This window comes from Podarcis tiliguerta (assembly GCF_965153285.1).
Source record: "Podarcis tiliguerta genome assembly, chromosome: 3".
Lineage (NCBI taxonomy): Eukaryota > Metazoa > Chordata > Lepidosauria > Squamata > Lacertidae > Podarcis > Podarcis tiliguerta.
In genome coordinates this window covers 44,905,670-44,921,496 of record NC_139536.1, presented here as the reverse complement: position 1 = coordinate 44,921,496, position 15,827 = coordinate 44,905,670, and the positions used below count along the sequence as shown (strand labels likewise).

Sequence of the window (15,827 nt, the reverse complement as noted above, 5' to 3'; positions counted from 1 at the left end):
CATGGAACTAAGCTCCAAACCTTCATTTATCTAGCAAACCCACAAAAAAGAGGAAGCATTTTGCAATTTAAGCAATGATAAAACATTTTTCTAGAAGATGCAGCCCAATCAGAAAACCAATTTGGTACAACAACAAAAAAGGCAAGGGGGGGGGGATCAGTTCTTGCTAAGATGATTTCTCTTTGTATTATTGTTTTTATAATCATAGAGAGAAAAATAAATACGATTTACTATAGCCAGGCTTTTAACTAGTCACTATTTCTCTTTCATTTACTTACTGTGCTGCTAGTGAATCTGTTCATATATGCTGTGATGACCCCGCACTTGCTGCCAGTAAAAAGCTGACAGCTGTCAGGCACCCAAGCGCAGCTTGTTACCTTGCATAAAAGAAAAAATGAGAGACATTTAAATAGTATCCCACACTACTTTTGCTTTTCTTAAGTTTATGCCCTGCTGTTCATCTCAAAGACCCTTCAAGGTGGCTTATAACTGCAGAACAGACACCCCACACTTTTCAGTTCTTTAGCGGTTTTTTGGAAGTGCATTGGCTAAAGCTCTCTTAATCACAGAGAAACCTACAGCTGGTTAATGAGGGTGCAAAGCCACCCAGTACAGCAGGGCTCCTTGCTTTCATAATCTGAAAGCAGTTATTCTACACCACAAAGGAAGCTGAATCCAAACCTTGCGGAGGGAGCCCAGAAGTAGTTTCTAGAGCTGTGCAGAGGGAGCTGCGCCTCAAAAAACAGAAAATCTTATTGCAGGCCGGCACATGAGCCTAACTGGGTTCATTTACTTTACCTTTTCCGGATTTCATATTCATTCATATTAACAGTGGTAAATAGCTGCCTTCATTATTTGTTAAATTCCTATACTTCCTTTCATTCGGGGCTCACAGGGCAGTTTACAATATAAAAACACAATAATGCATAACATAGTAACAAACAAAAACAATAATGCACACACACAAACAAACACAATTTAAAAGGCCATAGATTTATGAACAATCATTTTCCTATAGTCTTGCTGAAGTGAACAAGTCAAGTGATGACTGGTAGGGAGGCCCTATTCATGGTGCTACCACTGGGTATGGCCCGGCTGGTGCTAACCTATGACAGGGCCTTCTTGGTGGCAGTTCCCTGTTTGTGGAATTCCCTCTCTAATGAGGTCTCTCTTGGTCTTGGTTTTTCTCATTATGCACATTCAGGAGGAAAGTAAAATCATTCCTATTTGCCCGGGCATTTGACGGCTGAAAAAGACTGTTCTTGGCAACCTTGAAATTATTAATTATGAGGGCATATGACCATTTAAAAATGCTTTTAGATGTTCTTAAAGTTTTAATGTGATAAGTATGTTTTGTTTTAGTTGCATTGTTTTATTGCTTGTTTGCTGCCCTGGGCTACCTTGAGGAGGAAGGGCAGGGCAGAAATGTAGTAAACAAATACTACTAGAAGAAATGCTCACAGAGTTAGCAGGTTTATCTACATCTCTATAATCCAGAGGAAGCAGAAGTCCAGGAAAATCAGGGACATGAACGTAAGACTAATAGATTTATAGTGGTATAAGCCCTCATGGATGAGAAGCCATTTCTTCAGTTGCAGACCTCCTCACACACATTCATAAGAAACAGCAATAAGAAAGGCCGGATTTCCAGTAAGTGGCCTTTTGGGCCCACTAACAAATATATAGCTGCCACCTGAGGATGAACACTGTCTAAAGTGGGGTGCAGTCCATAAAAGCTCATGTTATAATAATATGTGTATTAGGTCTTGGCCTAATTTAGTCGTAACACTGTGCCCACATGCTCCCTCATCCCTTTCACACCATAACACATGGTTGATTGACCTCCATCTTGGGTTTAATAAACCACAGTTTCTCATAACATCAAAACCAAGAAATTGTGGTTTAATCTCTGTTAAAAAAACAAGGATATGATATCAGGGATCAGTTCATGGTTAGCAAACAGAGATTAAACCAGTTTCCTGATCTTAATAAAATAGGAAACCAATATTTTAATAAGCCATTACAGAAGTGCCAAAGTGAGACAAGTAATGGGAGGAGAGGGGCAAGAACGGCAAGCATCTGGACAAAATCATTAGACTGATTTCTTGGACATAAATCATTAGACTGAGATTATCTTTGAACCAGCATATAATCTAAGATGCTATGGGTCTGGTTTCGCTGCCACAGATGAACACTGTTTTTCAAACATGGCATTCTATAGGTGAAAAGAGGGGAAATAAAAATGGCTTTTACCTGATGAAACTGTGAGCTCTGTATAAAGTTCACTGGAGGTTCACTTTGCTTGCTTTTCAGTCTCAGTATATTGTCGGCATATCCCCAACTCAGAATGGCTGACCACTGGATATCTGTACTGTGCATGCTTCTTACACCTGTAACAGCAGTCAGGACATTCAGATTAAGTAGAAAACTCACAGTGTGTTAGTCTACAACAAAAAGACACATATTATGTATCTATTTTTTAATTTTAAATTCCACTGTTTGAATGTCTGAGCAACAAATGGACACTTTCCAATAAAGTCTTAAAATCAGGGGGTGGGGAGTCCTTTTCAAATGGGAGGGACACATTCCCTGCTAAGAAACCTTTTGAGGGCCACATGCTAGTGGCATGTGGGACACAGGCAAAGGTGGGTGTTACCTTTGCATTAACAGAGTTGAAGGTCAAATTCCAGCAAGGCAAAAATCCTGGTGAAGCCAGTGTGGGCTGTCGCCAAGGGAGATTACTTTAGGCCTTACAAAACAGTCTGGGAAGGCATATTCGGCCCCTGGATCCGAGTTTCTCCACCTCTGCCTTCAATAATGTGGTTATTTTAAATTTTGTCTGTGCTGTATATCCAAATATCAAACCCTGAACTTGATAGAGAACAGACACACTTGAAATCCTTCAGTTTCTTAAACATAAAAACCCCTTCCCACAGTGAAGAATCCTTGTTTAACAAGTTTACTGGGACCAATTGACATGTGATCAGAGCAGTACAATTGCTAGAGAGATCTCAAACCACATAGGAAACTGGCTGCATGAAGTGACTTTGGAGCAGATTCTTAGTACATCTGCAGAACCACTTATTTCCGGATGGTTCTGTAGATGTGGCTAAAATTGCTCCAACTCACATGGGAGCCACTTCACAAACTGCTTCCCACACAGTTCTGCTCCCATGCACTTTGAGATCTCAGCAGCAATTATTCCACCCAGGTAACATATGAGTCAGGCCTCAGCATTATATTAGCTGCAATCTCTGAACGAGTGAGAGACTGGACAGCAGAGCAGTTGAGACAATTAGGCTGGCAGCATGAAATCTTTTTTGCAATGCTACTGCAGAGACCACTGAGCACCCTTACCTTGCTCTTTGCTATAGATCATCAGAAGACAGAACTTCCGGGATAAACCACAAATTGCTCTTGTTGGCAGAGCCTGCAGGGAGCCAAACCTTTCTCCATGTGGTTGGCTGAAGCAGACAAGGGGATCAGGGGCACTTGGGGAACCTACATATTCCCCCCACTTCAAGCCTTTAATCCAAGGTAAAGGACTCTAAGAGATAATGAAATAAAACAGCTGTCAGCTAACACATTTTAAACAGTCATTATAGCTAAGCTTTTTAAATCTCAAGCTGAATGCAATTTTCTTTAAAATACATAAATTTTAAACTGGTATTTATCCAAAGGTAGCTTCAATGATATATAAGGTCTTAGAACAAATATCAAAGGAAAAATAGAAGCACGGAATAGTGTAAGACAAAAGGGCAAAATTCAGATGCAACAATTCCAAACTGCTAAGCTAAACCATGGTTTACTGGGTTGGAATGGCCAATCCTAGCTTATTTCCTGGTTTGCAAGTCCTTAAATCACTCTCGCAATTTAGAATCACAAGATACTGTGGTTTAAGAAGCTAGGAAAGTGTTTCTGAAGCAGGGTGCAAATGAAGGCTGGAAAGAGAGGCATGAAGAAGGAGTATGAAAGCACAGGACTTGTTTCCAGGCTGATAAACCACACTTGGATCATTACATCTGAGCCAGGCCTAAGAGTTTGCTAAAGGTAGATTATATCAAATCTTTAATTTTTTCCATTTTTGACATAGATAACAGGCTTCCTGGTACTGATCTTAACCTTTGAAGGCCTAAATGGCCTGGGGCCTGAGTACCTTAAGGCCCACCCCCTCTTCTGAATTTTCCTGCCCACATCCCAATCATCATCTGAAGCCCTAACTCATATCCCTCATCTCCAAAAGCACAGCAGGCAATACCCAGAGCTAGAACCTCTTCTGCTGAGGCTCCCTGTGCCAAGTGAGGTATACCAGACCTTATCAGTGCTGCTAAAAACCTAGCTGCCCTAAAAGGCTTTTACAATATTCTTCCCTTTTTGCTGGTTTATCTTTGGTAGCCTGATAGCTGTTTTGCCGGGGTGTGTGTGTGTGTGTGTGTGTGTGTGTGTGTGTTAATGGGGGCTTGGATTTGATGTTAATATCTGTGGTTTGTTAAAATTTGTGGTTTTAATGTGGATTTTATAGTTATTTTATATTTTTGTGTTGTGAGTTTTAAGCCACATGGAGTTTCTTTGAGAATTAGGTATGCTAAATGTTTTTAGAGTAAGTAAAATACATTCCAGGGGAAAATAAAGTGTGCAATCTAATCATCTCAGGTTTTAATAAAGCATTCCTGTGAAGAAACTTAAGTGACAACATTTGGAGATTAGTATCAGTGAACGCTTTCTTTAAACATGAGTTTCTTCTTTCCTTTTAAAGGAAAATCTGTGGACCTCTCTGGTCAACACTGACATGGATTCCTGTATAATAATACACGAGAAAATAAAATGAGCAAGTAATCAGGAACATGAAAGATTACTTGATGCTTTGCAGTCCAGCTGAAATATCTCCTTGTCAAAGGAAAACAGCGTGAAATATAAGAGGGTGATTTTCAGATAGATAGAAACATTAGAATTAGGGTAGTGAATGTGTGCCCCCCCCCCAAGTTGGTGATGAACTACAACTCCCACCATTCCCAAACACTGACTATGCTGCTGAGGCTGTTGGGAACATGAGTCCAAGAACACCTGAAAGGCCACAGGATCCCCTTCCCTGGTTAGAAAGAAGGAGAATCTTCCAGATACTCCCCTACAAAAAGACCCCACACACTAGCTGCCACATATTAATTAATATTAAGCAGCCTTATGAATCACTCTGACATACCGGATATGTGATCTCTTTAGTTTGCTCCTTTGTGTCTCTGAATGCAAGCTGCACCAATAGCCCCATGGGAGCAAGGAGCTCTCCCTCCATAATGAGTTTGGATCCAGGTCTGCTGACATGTGCGGTGTGGAACAGCTGGCGAGGGGTTTGTCCATATGTTTTTATCATAGTCTCCAGGGCTCTTCGTTGAACTGGATCTTCTACAGCTGACACGTCCATTCCAAAGTATGTCTAAAATGCGAGCCAAACACAAGAATATAATGTTCTATTGAAAAGCCAAAAAAAAGGGGGGTTCTTGCTGCACAGTCTGATGCATTTAACATCTGCATGTGTTTGAGACATGGATTAGACAAAACGCTCGAGTAATGAAGCACAATACTAAGCTTAGGTAAAGCATACCAAATCTGCAGACTGACAAGTAGTGTTCTTAGACAAGATCATAATTTTAAACTAACAAGACAAATGCACTATGGCTGCAGGCCAGCTACTCCTTTGTCAGGCACACTGCCTATTAATGTCCCAAAATGGTTGGTGGATGTTTCTTTAGTGGGAGCTGAATTCACACACCTTGGCAGAGTAAACTAAGAGTTAGCTGAATACAGGAAGGTCTTTAGGGTGCAGGGTCTTTCCCTGTGGACCTGGTGCTGCCTAGTAGGAGTCGAAGATGCACTAATAAATGGTCAAGGAGATTGCCAAGAAGCTCAAGGAATTATTTGCATCTATCCTCACAGAGGAAGATGTAGGGCAATTCCCAATGCCTGAACTAACTTTCACAAGAGGAAGTCGGGGAGTGTCCTGTAACACGTTCTACAAATATAACATCCAGTGCTTCTGTACAATAAATAAAAATTGATTTACGGGGGGAAAGGTACTCACAGCAGGGTGAAAGACATTGATAGCTTGAACTGAAGCCTTGCCCTTTTGCTTATACCCAAACACTAAATCAATCCAATGGCAGATTGTCTGGGAAACATGGTCCGACTCCAAAGCTTGACGGTGGATCAGGATAAAAAGTCGGGGATCATTTCGAGCCCAAGGTGGGAGATTCACGTGGTTCACTCTTTCCCCATTCTGACGCACCCCAAAATCAAATCCTACAAATATAAAGCCTTGTTTATAGTAGTTGGCTTGGGTTTGAGTACCCAATGCAAGTAAATGTTCGCAACCCACTCTTCCCTTCAAGCAGCTCAGAGCTGCCTACACAATGTTCCTCTCCTCCCAATTTTATACTCAACGAAACCCCAACACACCTTCTCTGTTAACCAAAAACTCAGGAAGATAAAAAAATTCTGGAATAAGCTCCTTTACATCAGTCATGGATTCATAAGATGAAAGGCGCCAGGTTGTGTTGGTGGAGTGGAAGGTTCTGTCTGGAATGTCAAAACTCTGGTCTGTAAAATGAAGTCAAATCAAACTGATTATACTACAGAAAAGAACACATTGAATGAGCTATACATTTATAGAACCCTGTAATAGGGCAAAACAGAACCAAAATGGATTATTTTCTTGGTCATACAATACTATCAAAGTATAAAAATGTCCAAAGCTATATAAATGTACTACACATACCAAATTCATAACAGATATTATCATAATAGCCACATTTGGCTAACGAAACAGCGATAAATACGAACAGCTTCCATATAAATGATCAATTAAATGTATATATGAAAACCTAAAGCAATTCTTACCTTGATAAGCTAAGAACATCTTTGTGAAAGGAGGCATCCTAACCAAGAAGTGAAGTACAGTTCCACTATTGGAGTAATGAGATCCATAGTGATAAGGTTGCACAGGGGGCATTGGGTCATCTTCTCTTGCTCCTTTACGGTATTCCTCTTCTAAATACTGCAAAAGGGAGAACATATGGACATAGGTATGCTTCTCCAAAATCCACATGGAAATGGACACGCAGCCCTGTCCCTATGTAAACTACACCAAACTATAATCCATCCATCCCCTGTATCATGAAGGCTCCCTTTGATTGGTGGGCAAAGCCTTTATCTACAACCAATTCAGAGGTATCATGCCATTAGGTAAAGGTAAAGGGACCCCTGAGTATTAGGTCCAGTTGTGGCCAACTCTGGGGTTGCAGTGCTCATCTCGCTTTATTGGCCAAGGGAGCCGGTGTACAACCTCCGGGTCATGTGGCCAGCATGACAAAGCCGCTTCTGGCGAACCAGAGGAGTGCATGGAAACGCCGTTTACCTTCCCACCAGAGCGGTACCTATTTATCTACTTGCACTTTGACATGCTTTCGAACTGTTAGGTTGGCAGGAGCAGGGACAGGGCAACGGGAGCTCACCCTGTCACGGGGATTTGAACCTCTGACCTTCTGATCGGCAAGTCCTAGGCTCTGTAGTTTAACCCACAGTGCCACCCGCGTCCCCTAATCATGCCATTAGGGGCTGCGGATATTTAAACTATCTGGAATACGCCCCTATCCAGTTAAAAAAAAACTTTGGGCAAGCTTATAGTAGAAGTACACAGGAAAATGAGAAGAATCCTGCTGGATCAAGTGAAAGGCCCAAATTTGACAGGTAGTTGGGACTATCCACCTTGCCGGTGACACGATAACATGACAAGCATGGGCGAAAGGTATATTTCGCCAGCATGTTCCCTGCAGAAAATGTGCTGTTGTTGCAGCACGCAGCAGGACTGAACTTTCCACTCATCAGCTGATGAATTAAGAATTCAATCTTGCTCTCTACAGGGATCTGCAGTGTATTCCCCCAAGACTAAACTCTGTCCTCTTGTTCATCAGCGGAAGTCATACAGTGATGTCGGCTGATTGACATATGAGCGTGGTTTGGGGAATATGGTCTTGTGGGCCAAATTTGGCCACCTGGTAGATCGGCCCACAGGCCAGAGGTACCTCAGCCCTGGTTTAGCGGATAAGATACTTGCTGATCTCTTCACAAAGGCCAGTATAGGGAGGAATGTTGGGTTGTGAATGTTTTATTTCCTTTCACTCAGTTGAACTGGAAATGTATGCATATGTTTTCAGAATGAAAAGCAAAGTCAATAGTGTTACATAAAGTTCTCCTTTTATACCAGGCTGGCACTAAGCAATAATGCATTAGATATCTTAATACCTTGTAAGTGTCCACATAACGATCTTCCTTTTCTTTTGATTGTACAGCTATGGGTTTGACCAAATTTCTGAAATTATACAAATATTAGCAGCTTGTCAGTTCCATAAATTACTGATACTTGCTGTAGTTAAGAAACACAACAATGACTACAATGGGTGTTTATTAACAAAAATATATTAATTCTACAGCAGATGGCATATTTAGTAAATTACTTTAAAAGAAACAATTCATGATATTTCTTATTACCTATAAACGGATGGATCATTGAGGTCCAGTGTTTCACTAATATAGTCGGAAAGTATAAAGGGAAATACTGGATACTGCATAAGATCATTGAAGGAACGGCCTGCATGTTTGTTTAAATGAGTGAGGTATTCAAAATTAGTGATCTGTCCTGTGTACCACAGTTGGGTTAATGCTGTAATGTTGCCATACTTCAAGATGTTAGGGAGGTTGTTTGTTAGGATGTGGTGGTACACATCATCACGTACCTAAAAAGAACCAAAACATCAAGCTTTTACCAAACCACAAATGATCTAGTCTTGAACGTGCATATTTCAGTTTTATAACATATTCATACTTTTATTTCAGTACTTTTGCTGAATTAACACATGCAAATACCTACATGCATTAATCAAGCATTGCAGTGGGAGAGATCTGCCTATGGAAGGAAACTGGCAGAAGGGGACTTTCCTACCTTCTCCTCTTCTCTCAGGCCCTCTGAAAAGAACCCTCTCCCCAAAAGGATTCTGGGACCCTGCTGAATAGAACAATTGGCAGATTTTGTGGAGACACTTTACGTCCTGCTCACAGACACTGCCTGTATACAATCTCCTCACAACTTCTCCACATCTCTCCACCACTACAGCACATGCTAGTCAGGAGTGTCCCGCAGTTGTGGGATGGATAGATGATAGATAGAAAATATTTTATTATTTATACCCTGCCCATCTGGCTGGGTTTCCCCAGCCACTCTCGGCGGCTCCCAACAGAATATTAAAAACATGATAAAACATCAAACATTAAAAACGTCCCTAAACAGGGCTGCCTTCGGATGTCTTCTAGACATCAGATAGTTGTTTATTTCTTTGACTTCTGATTGGAGAGCGTTCCACAGGGTGGGAACCACTACCAAGAAGGCCCTCTGCCTGGTTCCCTGTAACCTCACTTCTTGCAGTGAGGGAACCACCAGAAGGCCCTCAGAGCTGGACCTCACTGTCCGAACTGAACGTTGGGGGTTGAGACGCTCCTTCAGGTATACTGGGCTGAGGCCATTTATGGCTCTTTTCAGAGGGGTTAGGGGCTGCTCAGGGAAGGAGGTAATGTTGGAGGAAATCACTTTCTAGCCAGCCCTCCTGCAGGCAGTTCTCAGGCTCCAGTTCTTGGATATGTATTAGTTTCAACAGTATTTAGGACAATCATACAAGCATAAATGAGTAGGTATCCTCCATTTCAAATGCAAGTCACACTCACATACACAAACTATGCATGCTATTATATGAATGACCACCACTAAGAGGTTTAGTCAGTGACTGCCAGGGCTGGAGACTTTTCAGTGACGCCTGTCCAAAATGTGGAACTTCATCCTAGAAGTTCTAAGACAGGCTTCCTCTCAGGGTTGTGAATTTTTTTTAAAAAAAATTAAAAATTACCAGATCTTTGAATGGCACTGTGGGTTTTCTGATGTACTTTGTTTCTTGGATGGTAATTTAATAGTGCTAAATATTTTTGGTTGGTTGAACACTGTTATGAACTTTTGGGGAAAGTGATATAACATTTTAATAAGTGTTAAAATATGAAACTCTGCAGAAATAATGTCAAGATTGCCCAAAGACTAATCCAATTCATATAAAAAACTACTTTAGTTTGTTTTATGATACAGCAGTATATAAATATTTTTACGATCAAACAAGCAAACACACACACACACACACACACACACACACACACATATATATCTGTACACATTATTCCTGTCATGGTTGGTTGCCCATACCTTGACTACTGAGAATCTACCAAAGTAACCATTGCTGAAAGCTAATTTAAATGAATACCATTTCTATCAAATTCCATCTAACAACTCACTAAGCATTTTTAATGAGATTAGGGAAATTCAAAACTAAAATGATTTCCCCTCTTACTAATAAAACAGATTACAGTAATTGATAGCATTGTGATTGACATCCTATCAGATACAATCTGAAAAAACCAACATTCTCAGGTCACTATTCTCTCCTTGCTGAAAAACAAGTTATTTCACCGCTTTAACGAAGTGATGAAAAATCTGCCTTATTATTCTCTTAATAAGCTTATTTTGGTATATACTAATATATATATATATATAGGCTGTTGCTCAACATTGCTATGCTGTCATGGAAAATATTTACCTTTGTGTTGTCAAAAGCTAATAGCAAAGTTCTGCCATTTGTTAAAAATATTTCTACAGCGTTGTCCCTTAATTGCCACCAACGCTTGTGCACTTCTTTGATTTCTTCAAATGTCCAAGAAAACGATGCTGGTTCAGTTTCACCATGAAAGCTCTGAACAAAGCACAGCATATTAAAGTTATTAGCCTTTTAAAAACCATGTTCATTTAAAATGCATTTATTTGCCACGCTGATATTTTGTAATCTTTCAGATACTGAGTAATAAACTTTGCAATTGGGTGGCATATGAACACTGTTAATACATACTACATTATCTAAATCTATCATTCTTGATTTCATATTATATTTGACCCAATAAGCATTCAACAAATTCATGGCCAGCAGGAGCAATTGACCTGGTCAGGCTCCAAGCAAGGGCCCACTGCTATGGGCCTGAACCTACCACCCTGTGCCACCACCACTCATGAGCTGCCCTCCTTCCCACCAGGTCACATGCAAACTAATTCCTGTATAAAGCACTCAAGTGGAGTTATGAGATGTTGCATGAGAGAAGAGAGCCAGGAGCAACGAGGAAGAACCAGAAGAGCTTGGAAGTGGCTGGTTGTGCCCTATGGGCAGTAGAAGACAGGGAATCTTCTTGATGGGGCCTCTCTGGTGTTAAGGCAAGCTAGCACTACACCTCCCTTGGCAGGGGATAAGAGGGTGCCTGTGTGTCACGCATAAACAACTATAGGTTGGTTGGTTGCTGTGTGCCTGCATCCTCTTGAGATTCTCATTAGGAATCCCAATGATTCTGGAGAAGATCCTCTTGGCTGCACATTCTGGCCTCCCCAAAACAAAACCTGCTGGGAGGGAAGCAAGCTGCACTCTAGAGAGTCTTCAGTGCAGGATTTTGTGTCGTGGTCCATTACCAGTTCCCCTTACGGTGTTTTCACCAGTGCAAGCACTTTGCGGGGAGTCACTGCACATGGGAACCAAATCACTCCCATTAAATGTTCCTGGCCTGCAGTCCCAGCCTCTGGTCTGTAATCCCTTGATGATAATTCCAAAGGACCAAGTACTTACAAGTTTTATTTAAGTTAGATGCTTGAAAATACAATCCGATATACATGCCTGCTCAGACCCAATTAGTTTAATGGGACCTGAGTTCCGTATGTACAGTCATACCTAAGGTTAAATATGCTTCAAGTTGAGCGCTTTTGGGCTGCGCTCCGCGGCAACCCAGAAGTAACCAGTAATCACAGGTTACTGCTAAAATTATGCTAATGAAAAAAATCAACTTTAAAAACAAGTCAATTCACTTTTTTTACTTACCAAGCTTTCAATTGTATCAGAAGCATTGTCTTCCACAAAATACATTCCGCATTTACCTGCACCATGAAGAACATTTATATGGACTATTTATTCACTCACTTTGTAATATATAACCCTATTACACTGGAAATATACTACTGATATCAATGAATTGACATGAAAATAAGTCAACCTTAGATCCTCAGCTATTGAACAGTTTCTAAAAACAAACATGGAGTGAGCTCCAACGTTGGTCAGAGTAGACCCATTGGCCTCAGAATTAGGACCACAGCACGTAAGGAGGAGGGGGCAGCACTCCTATCTGCATTCACTTCCATCATGGTCCTGATGCAAATACCCCATACCCACAAAAAACCATCTATTCAGTCTTGGAATAAAATGTCTATTAACATCAATGGAAGCTTCCTTCCTTGGGATCATAGCAGTAGTGCTGATGAGTTAGCAGGTTCTCTGGGAACTAACAGCAGTTTTCATTGGAACCACAGCAGGAGATAGGTTAAATCCCTCACCTTGGGCACTGTTGTCCAAATCCCGACAGACACACAAGGGAAAAACAGTTATTTATAAGAACCATGCATTTAACATGATGTCTAGCTTGGCCTGAGGAATAATAGCTTTCTCCTGCAAGCTTTCCCAAATTATTTTTTAAAAAGGTGCTGTTTGCAAAACACTCACTTTAAATAAAGCAACTAAACCGCTTGAGTGTGAGGTTAGAGAAATAATATCTGTTACCTAGTAGCAATTCACCTGGAGTCTCTCTAGATGGTGCCACGTTGATGCATCTTCGATTTACTCTGCAGCGACATACAGGGAATTCACTGGTTTGCTGTTACGAACCTCTCCAAAGCATGTCAAAACTACCATTCTCAAATACAATACTTTAGCAACATGGTCAATGTGTTCTGTCAGCTGGATTACCAGTCAAGGTCACTTGCATGATTCCAACTATATGCGGCTGAAAGCTGGCTAATTGAAATTCCGCAAATTAAATGCAAAGTTTCCCTGGTACAAAAAGAAATTTAAAGCTCTCTGCTTTGCTTGCTGTGCAAGGCCCTCACAGCGCTCCAACTTCAGAAGGCTTGGGATGCTCACAGGAGGGGCAGTATGAGGGTACACATTTTTGTGTGTATACAAAACCCTTGGAGCCGAATCCCCGCATAAGGTGTAACTATACTGTGCACCTTCATCAGTCACGGACTGCCTAATGTGATGGGGGGGGGGGAGGGAAAATGGTTCCTGATCACCAGGAACCAATTCTCACTTTGAACAGGAAAGTGGGTATTTGCAATCCTGAATTATGCCAATATTCCTTAGATGAAGGGCAGCATCTAATGAAGCATGGCAATCACTTCTAGCTGCACAACAGAATTTCACCCCCTCTCCCCCAAATGCCCCCTAATTCTGTTCTTGAGGTTCTCCCAACCCGCTGGAGCATATCTGGGGAAGGCACAAGAAGCACCCAGGGAGAGGAAAGGGATCAGAAGTGCTAACGAAAATCCTTGTGCTACTGGAACTGCTTTCTTGGATACCGTCCAAAGTTTCTTTGTCACTTTTTACGCAGATGGTCTAGCTATGCAAAAGCTTTTTCTCCCCAGTTCAAACTAACCTTATATGCTCACTGGCAGCTTTATCTTTTACAGTAGAAGAGTGAGAAGAATGTGTTTTGTCTTCAAAGAGATATGACAGAGGGGGTTTAATAAGCTCTATTAAAAAAAACACACAAAACAAAAAATTATTTTTTGCAACATTTAAGAGACGGTAACAGGAACCCCAGAGGATATTAAAGCATACCTTCAAATTTCTGCCTGTCTTTGAGAAGATACTTATTTGGAATAGTTAAGTAGCACCTCTGCAAACGACGCCTCTCTCGGTTGGGGCCCTCTGTCGGATCTAGTTGCCAAGATGTTGGGTAGGAGCTTGGGTCATACCAGAGTGCTCTGAAAGAAGCAGCATTTCATCAGGGATTAGGGACCATCTCTGTCTTAAAACAGTGGAGCAAATTTCAGGAAGTCAAGATCTTCCCAGTGTCACCTTATGCCCAAAAACTCAGTTCTCAAGAGCCTCAAAATATTACCACACATTCAAAAAGTACAGTTAAGCTACTCATAGATAAAAATACACAATCTCTTAAGGTACTGAAAATGGAGGATGGGTATAATTCTGAGAAACTAGGAAATCAATTTGGTTCAGCTTTCAGTGACCTGCAGTAAAATGTGTTTTTATTCCATTAACCCATCCTGATTTTTGAGAGCACGTTAGAAGAAGTCTAAGTTTACTAAGTTTACGTCTTGCATGTATTCTCTATAAGAATAGGAATTTGGTTTGTATCACTCTTTCCTTGAAGATGGTAGTGGGGAACGAGGTAGACACTCATATATTCCTAAACACTTTGCTACTAATTCTTTCATTAGTTTTGTAGACACATAATGGCACAGTTCACATGCAACCCCAAACCATGGTTTTGCACTATGCAGAAAAGCCTTTGCAAGTCCAAGTGAAGTGTCTAAGATGTGCTCTCTATTTCCACTTCTTCCTGCACAACCAGGAGGAGAGATGCCGAGATTACTTTAGCACAGTCAAGAATGAAATCTTATAGCTCAAGACACCTTCTTTAGAAGTTAAAAGGAATTAAGTCCTTTATAAACGAGCAAATATTTTCTATATGTATTTCAGATCATTTTCCTTTGAGATAAGAGACGAACACAAGAACAGCCTCTCATATCCTGAAAGGGAGATTGCCACAGTGAAGTTGCTTACCTGTCATGTGTTAGTTGCTGAATAAGCTCCTGCCAGTGCCTGCTAGCACTTAAGTCTGTTTTATACATTCCTCTGATGTGATGAATCACCTTCTTTCTTTCTATTCCTTGGGACAGAGACACAGCCTGGGTGATATCTCCAGCTGCTTTAGAAATGTCCTTCGACTTTGCATCCAGGCGCTGAAAGAGGCTGAATAAGCAAATCAACTTAAAAGGATTATCAGCTGTCTCTGTTTAATAAGAATAAAATAAGTCCAAATACTGCTAGGAACATGCCCAATTTATGGGTGGATCCAGGCATTCAAGTCTTATTCACTTATATGGCAGGAATACTAAACTACTAAACTTGGTAGGAACAGATTATCTGTCAGCACAACAGTAACTATTTCATGTTTCGGAATCCGAGACACAGTACAGTGTAGCTTTAAAAAGTTAGCTTGAAATACTTCTGTTTCAAGTTGGCTTCTGCTGGGGCACTGAGAGACCATGCAAGCACTAAGGCCATTCAAGCAGAAGGCAGGGAGTGGAACTTGACATGGCCAAACACATGGGACTGTTGCTACTGGAAATTGTAAGCTTCTGTTGAGTTTGCCACCTCCTCCTTTGTGATGTGTCATTAAATAAAATATGACGTGATACTATGCCATGCATTTCCCTTTGTTTCACTATAGAGGCAGTTAGAAGTGGGAAAACACATGGTTTGATGCGATCCCATATGTATCTCATTTGATGGCAGTGTTGGAATTTGGTAGAAACAAGATTGGTAATGGTGCTGCTTTTGGTGACAACTTCACACCTAATGCCATTCTTAATGAAAACAGGAACAACTTACGTTTGCCTATTATTAGCCATAGTCTTCTCCCAAGCAGCTTTGTTTACATCTTCCTCTGCCTCATATTTTTTTTGATCCTGACAAAAAATTGTTAGAAAAAAAGAATTAGGGGCTCTTTTCTTTTCAGTTACTTACCAGTATTTTCTTCTTTCTTGTATCAATGATTCGTTTTAAAGCATTTTATAAGCTTCTCCTTTTTTATTATCTTCAGAAAAATGTTACAGAAATCTCTAGAAAGCAATC

At 40.8% G+C, this 15,827-nt stretch overlaps 1 protein-coding gene across 4 annotated transcripts in view; it reads right to left on the bottom strand.

The window, feature by feature from the left end:
- LYST (lysosomal trafficking regulator) overlaps positions 1 to 15,827 on the bottom strand; it is a 78,397-nt gene that overhangs the window by 9,930 nt on the left and 52,640 nt on the right. For all 4 annotated transcript variants that reach the window (XM_083433864.1, XM_083433865.1, XM_083433867.1 and 1 more), the window contains exons 33-48: positions 15,585 to 15,661; positions 14,754 to 14,942; positions 13,788 to 13,933; positions 13,603 to 13,699; positions 12,729 to 12,790; positions 11,997 to 12,052; positions 10,683 to 10,835; positions 8,542 to 8,786; positions 8,296 to 8,362; positions 6,892 to 7,048; positions 6,451 to 6,591; positions 6,077 to 6,294; positions 5,201 to 5,431; positions 3,358 to 3,547; positions 2,254 to 2,390; positions 279 to 377 (exon numbers count right to left, since the gene is read on the bottom strand). In XM_083433864.1, coding sequence (XP_083289990.1) covers positions 279 to 377; positions 2,254 to 2,390; positions 3,358 to 3,547; positions 5,201 to 5,431; positions 6,077 to 6,294; positions 6,451 to 6,591; positions 6,892 to 7,048; positions 8,296 to 8,362; positions 8,542 to 8,786; positions 10,683 to 10,835; positions 11,997 to 12,052; positions 12,729 to 12,790; positions 13,603 to 13,699; positions 13,788 to 13,933; positions 14,754 to 14,942; positions 15,585 to 15,661 — 2,265 coding nt within the window. The remainder of the gene's footprint in view (positions 1 to 278; positions 378 to 2,253; positions 2,391 to 3,357; positions 3,548 to 5,200; positions 5,432 to 6,076; positions 6,295 to 6,450; positions 6,592 to 6,891; positions 7,049 to 8,295; positions 8,363 to 8,541; positions 8,787 to 10,682; positions 10,836 to 11,996; positions 12,053 to 12,728; positions 12,791 to 13,602; positions 13,700 to 13,787; positions 13,934 to 14,753; positions 14,943 to 15,584; positions 15,662 to 15,827) is intronic.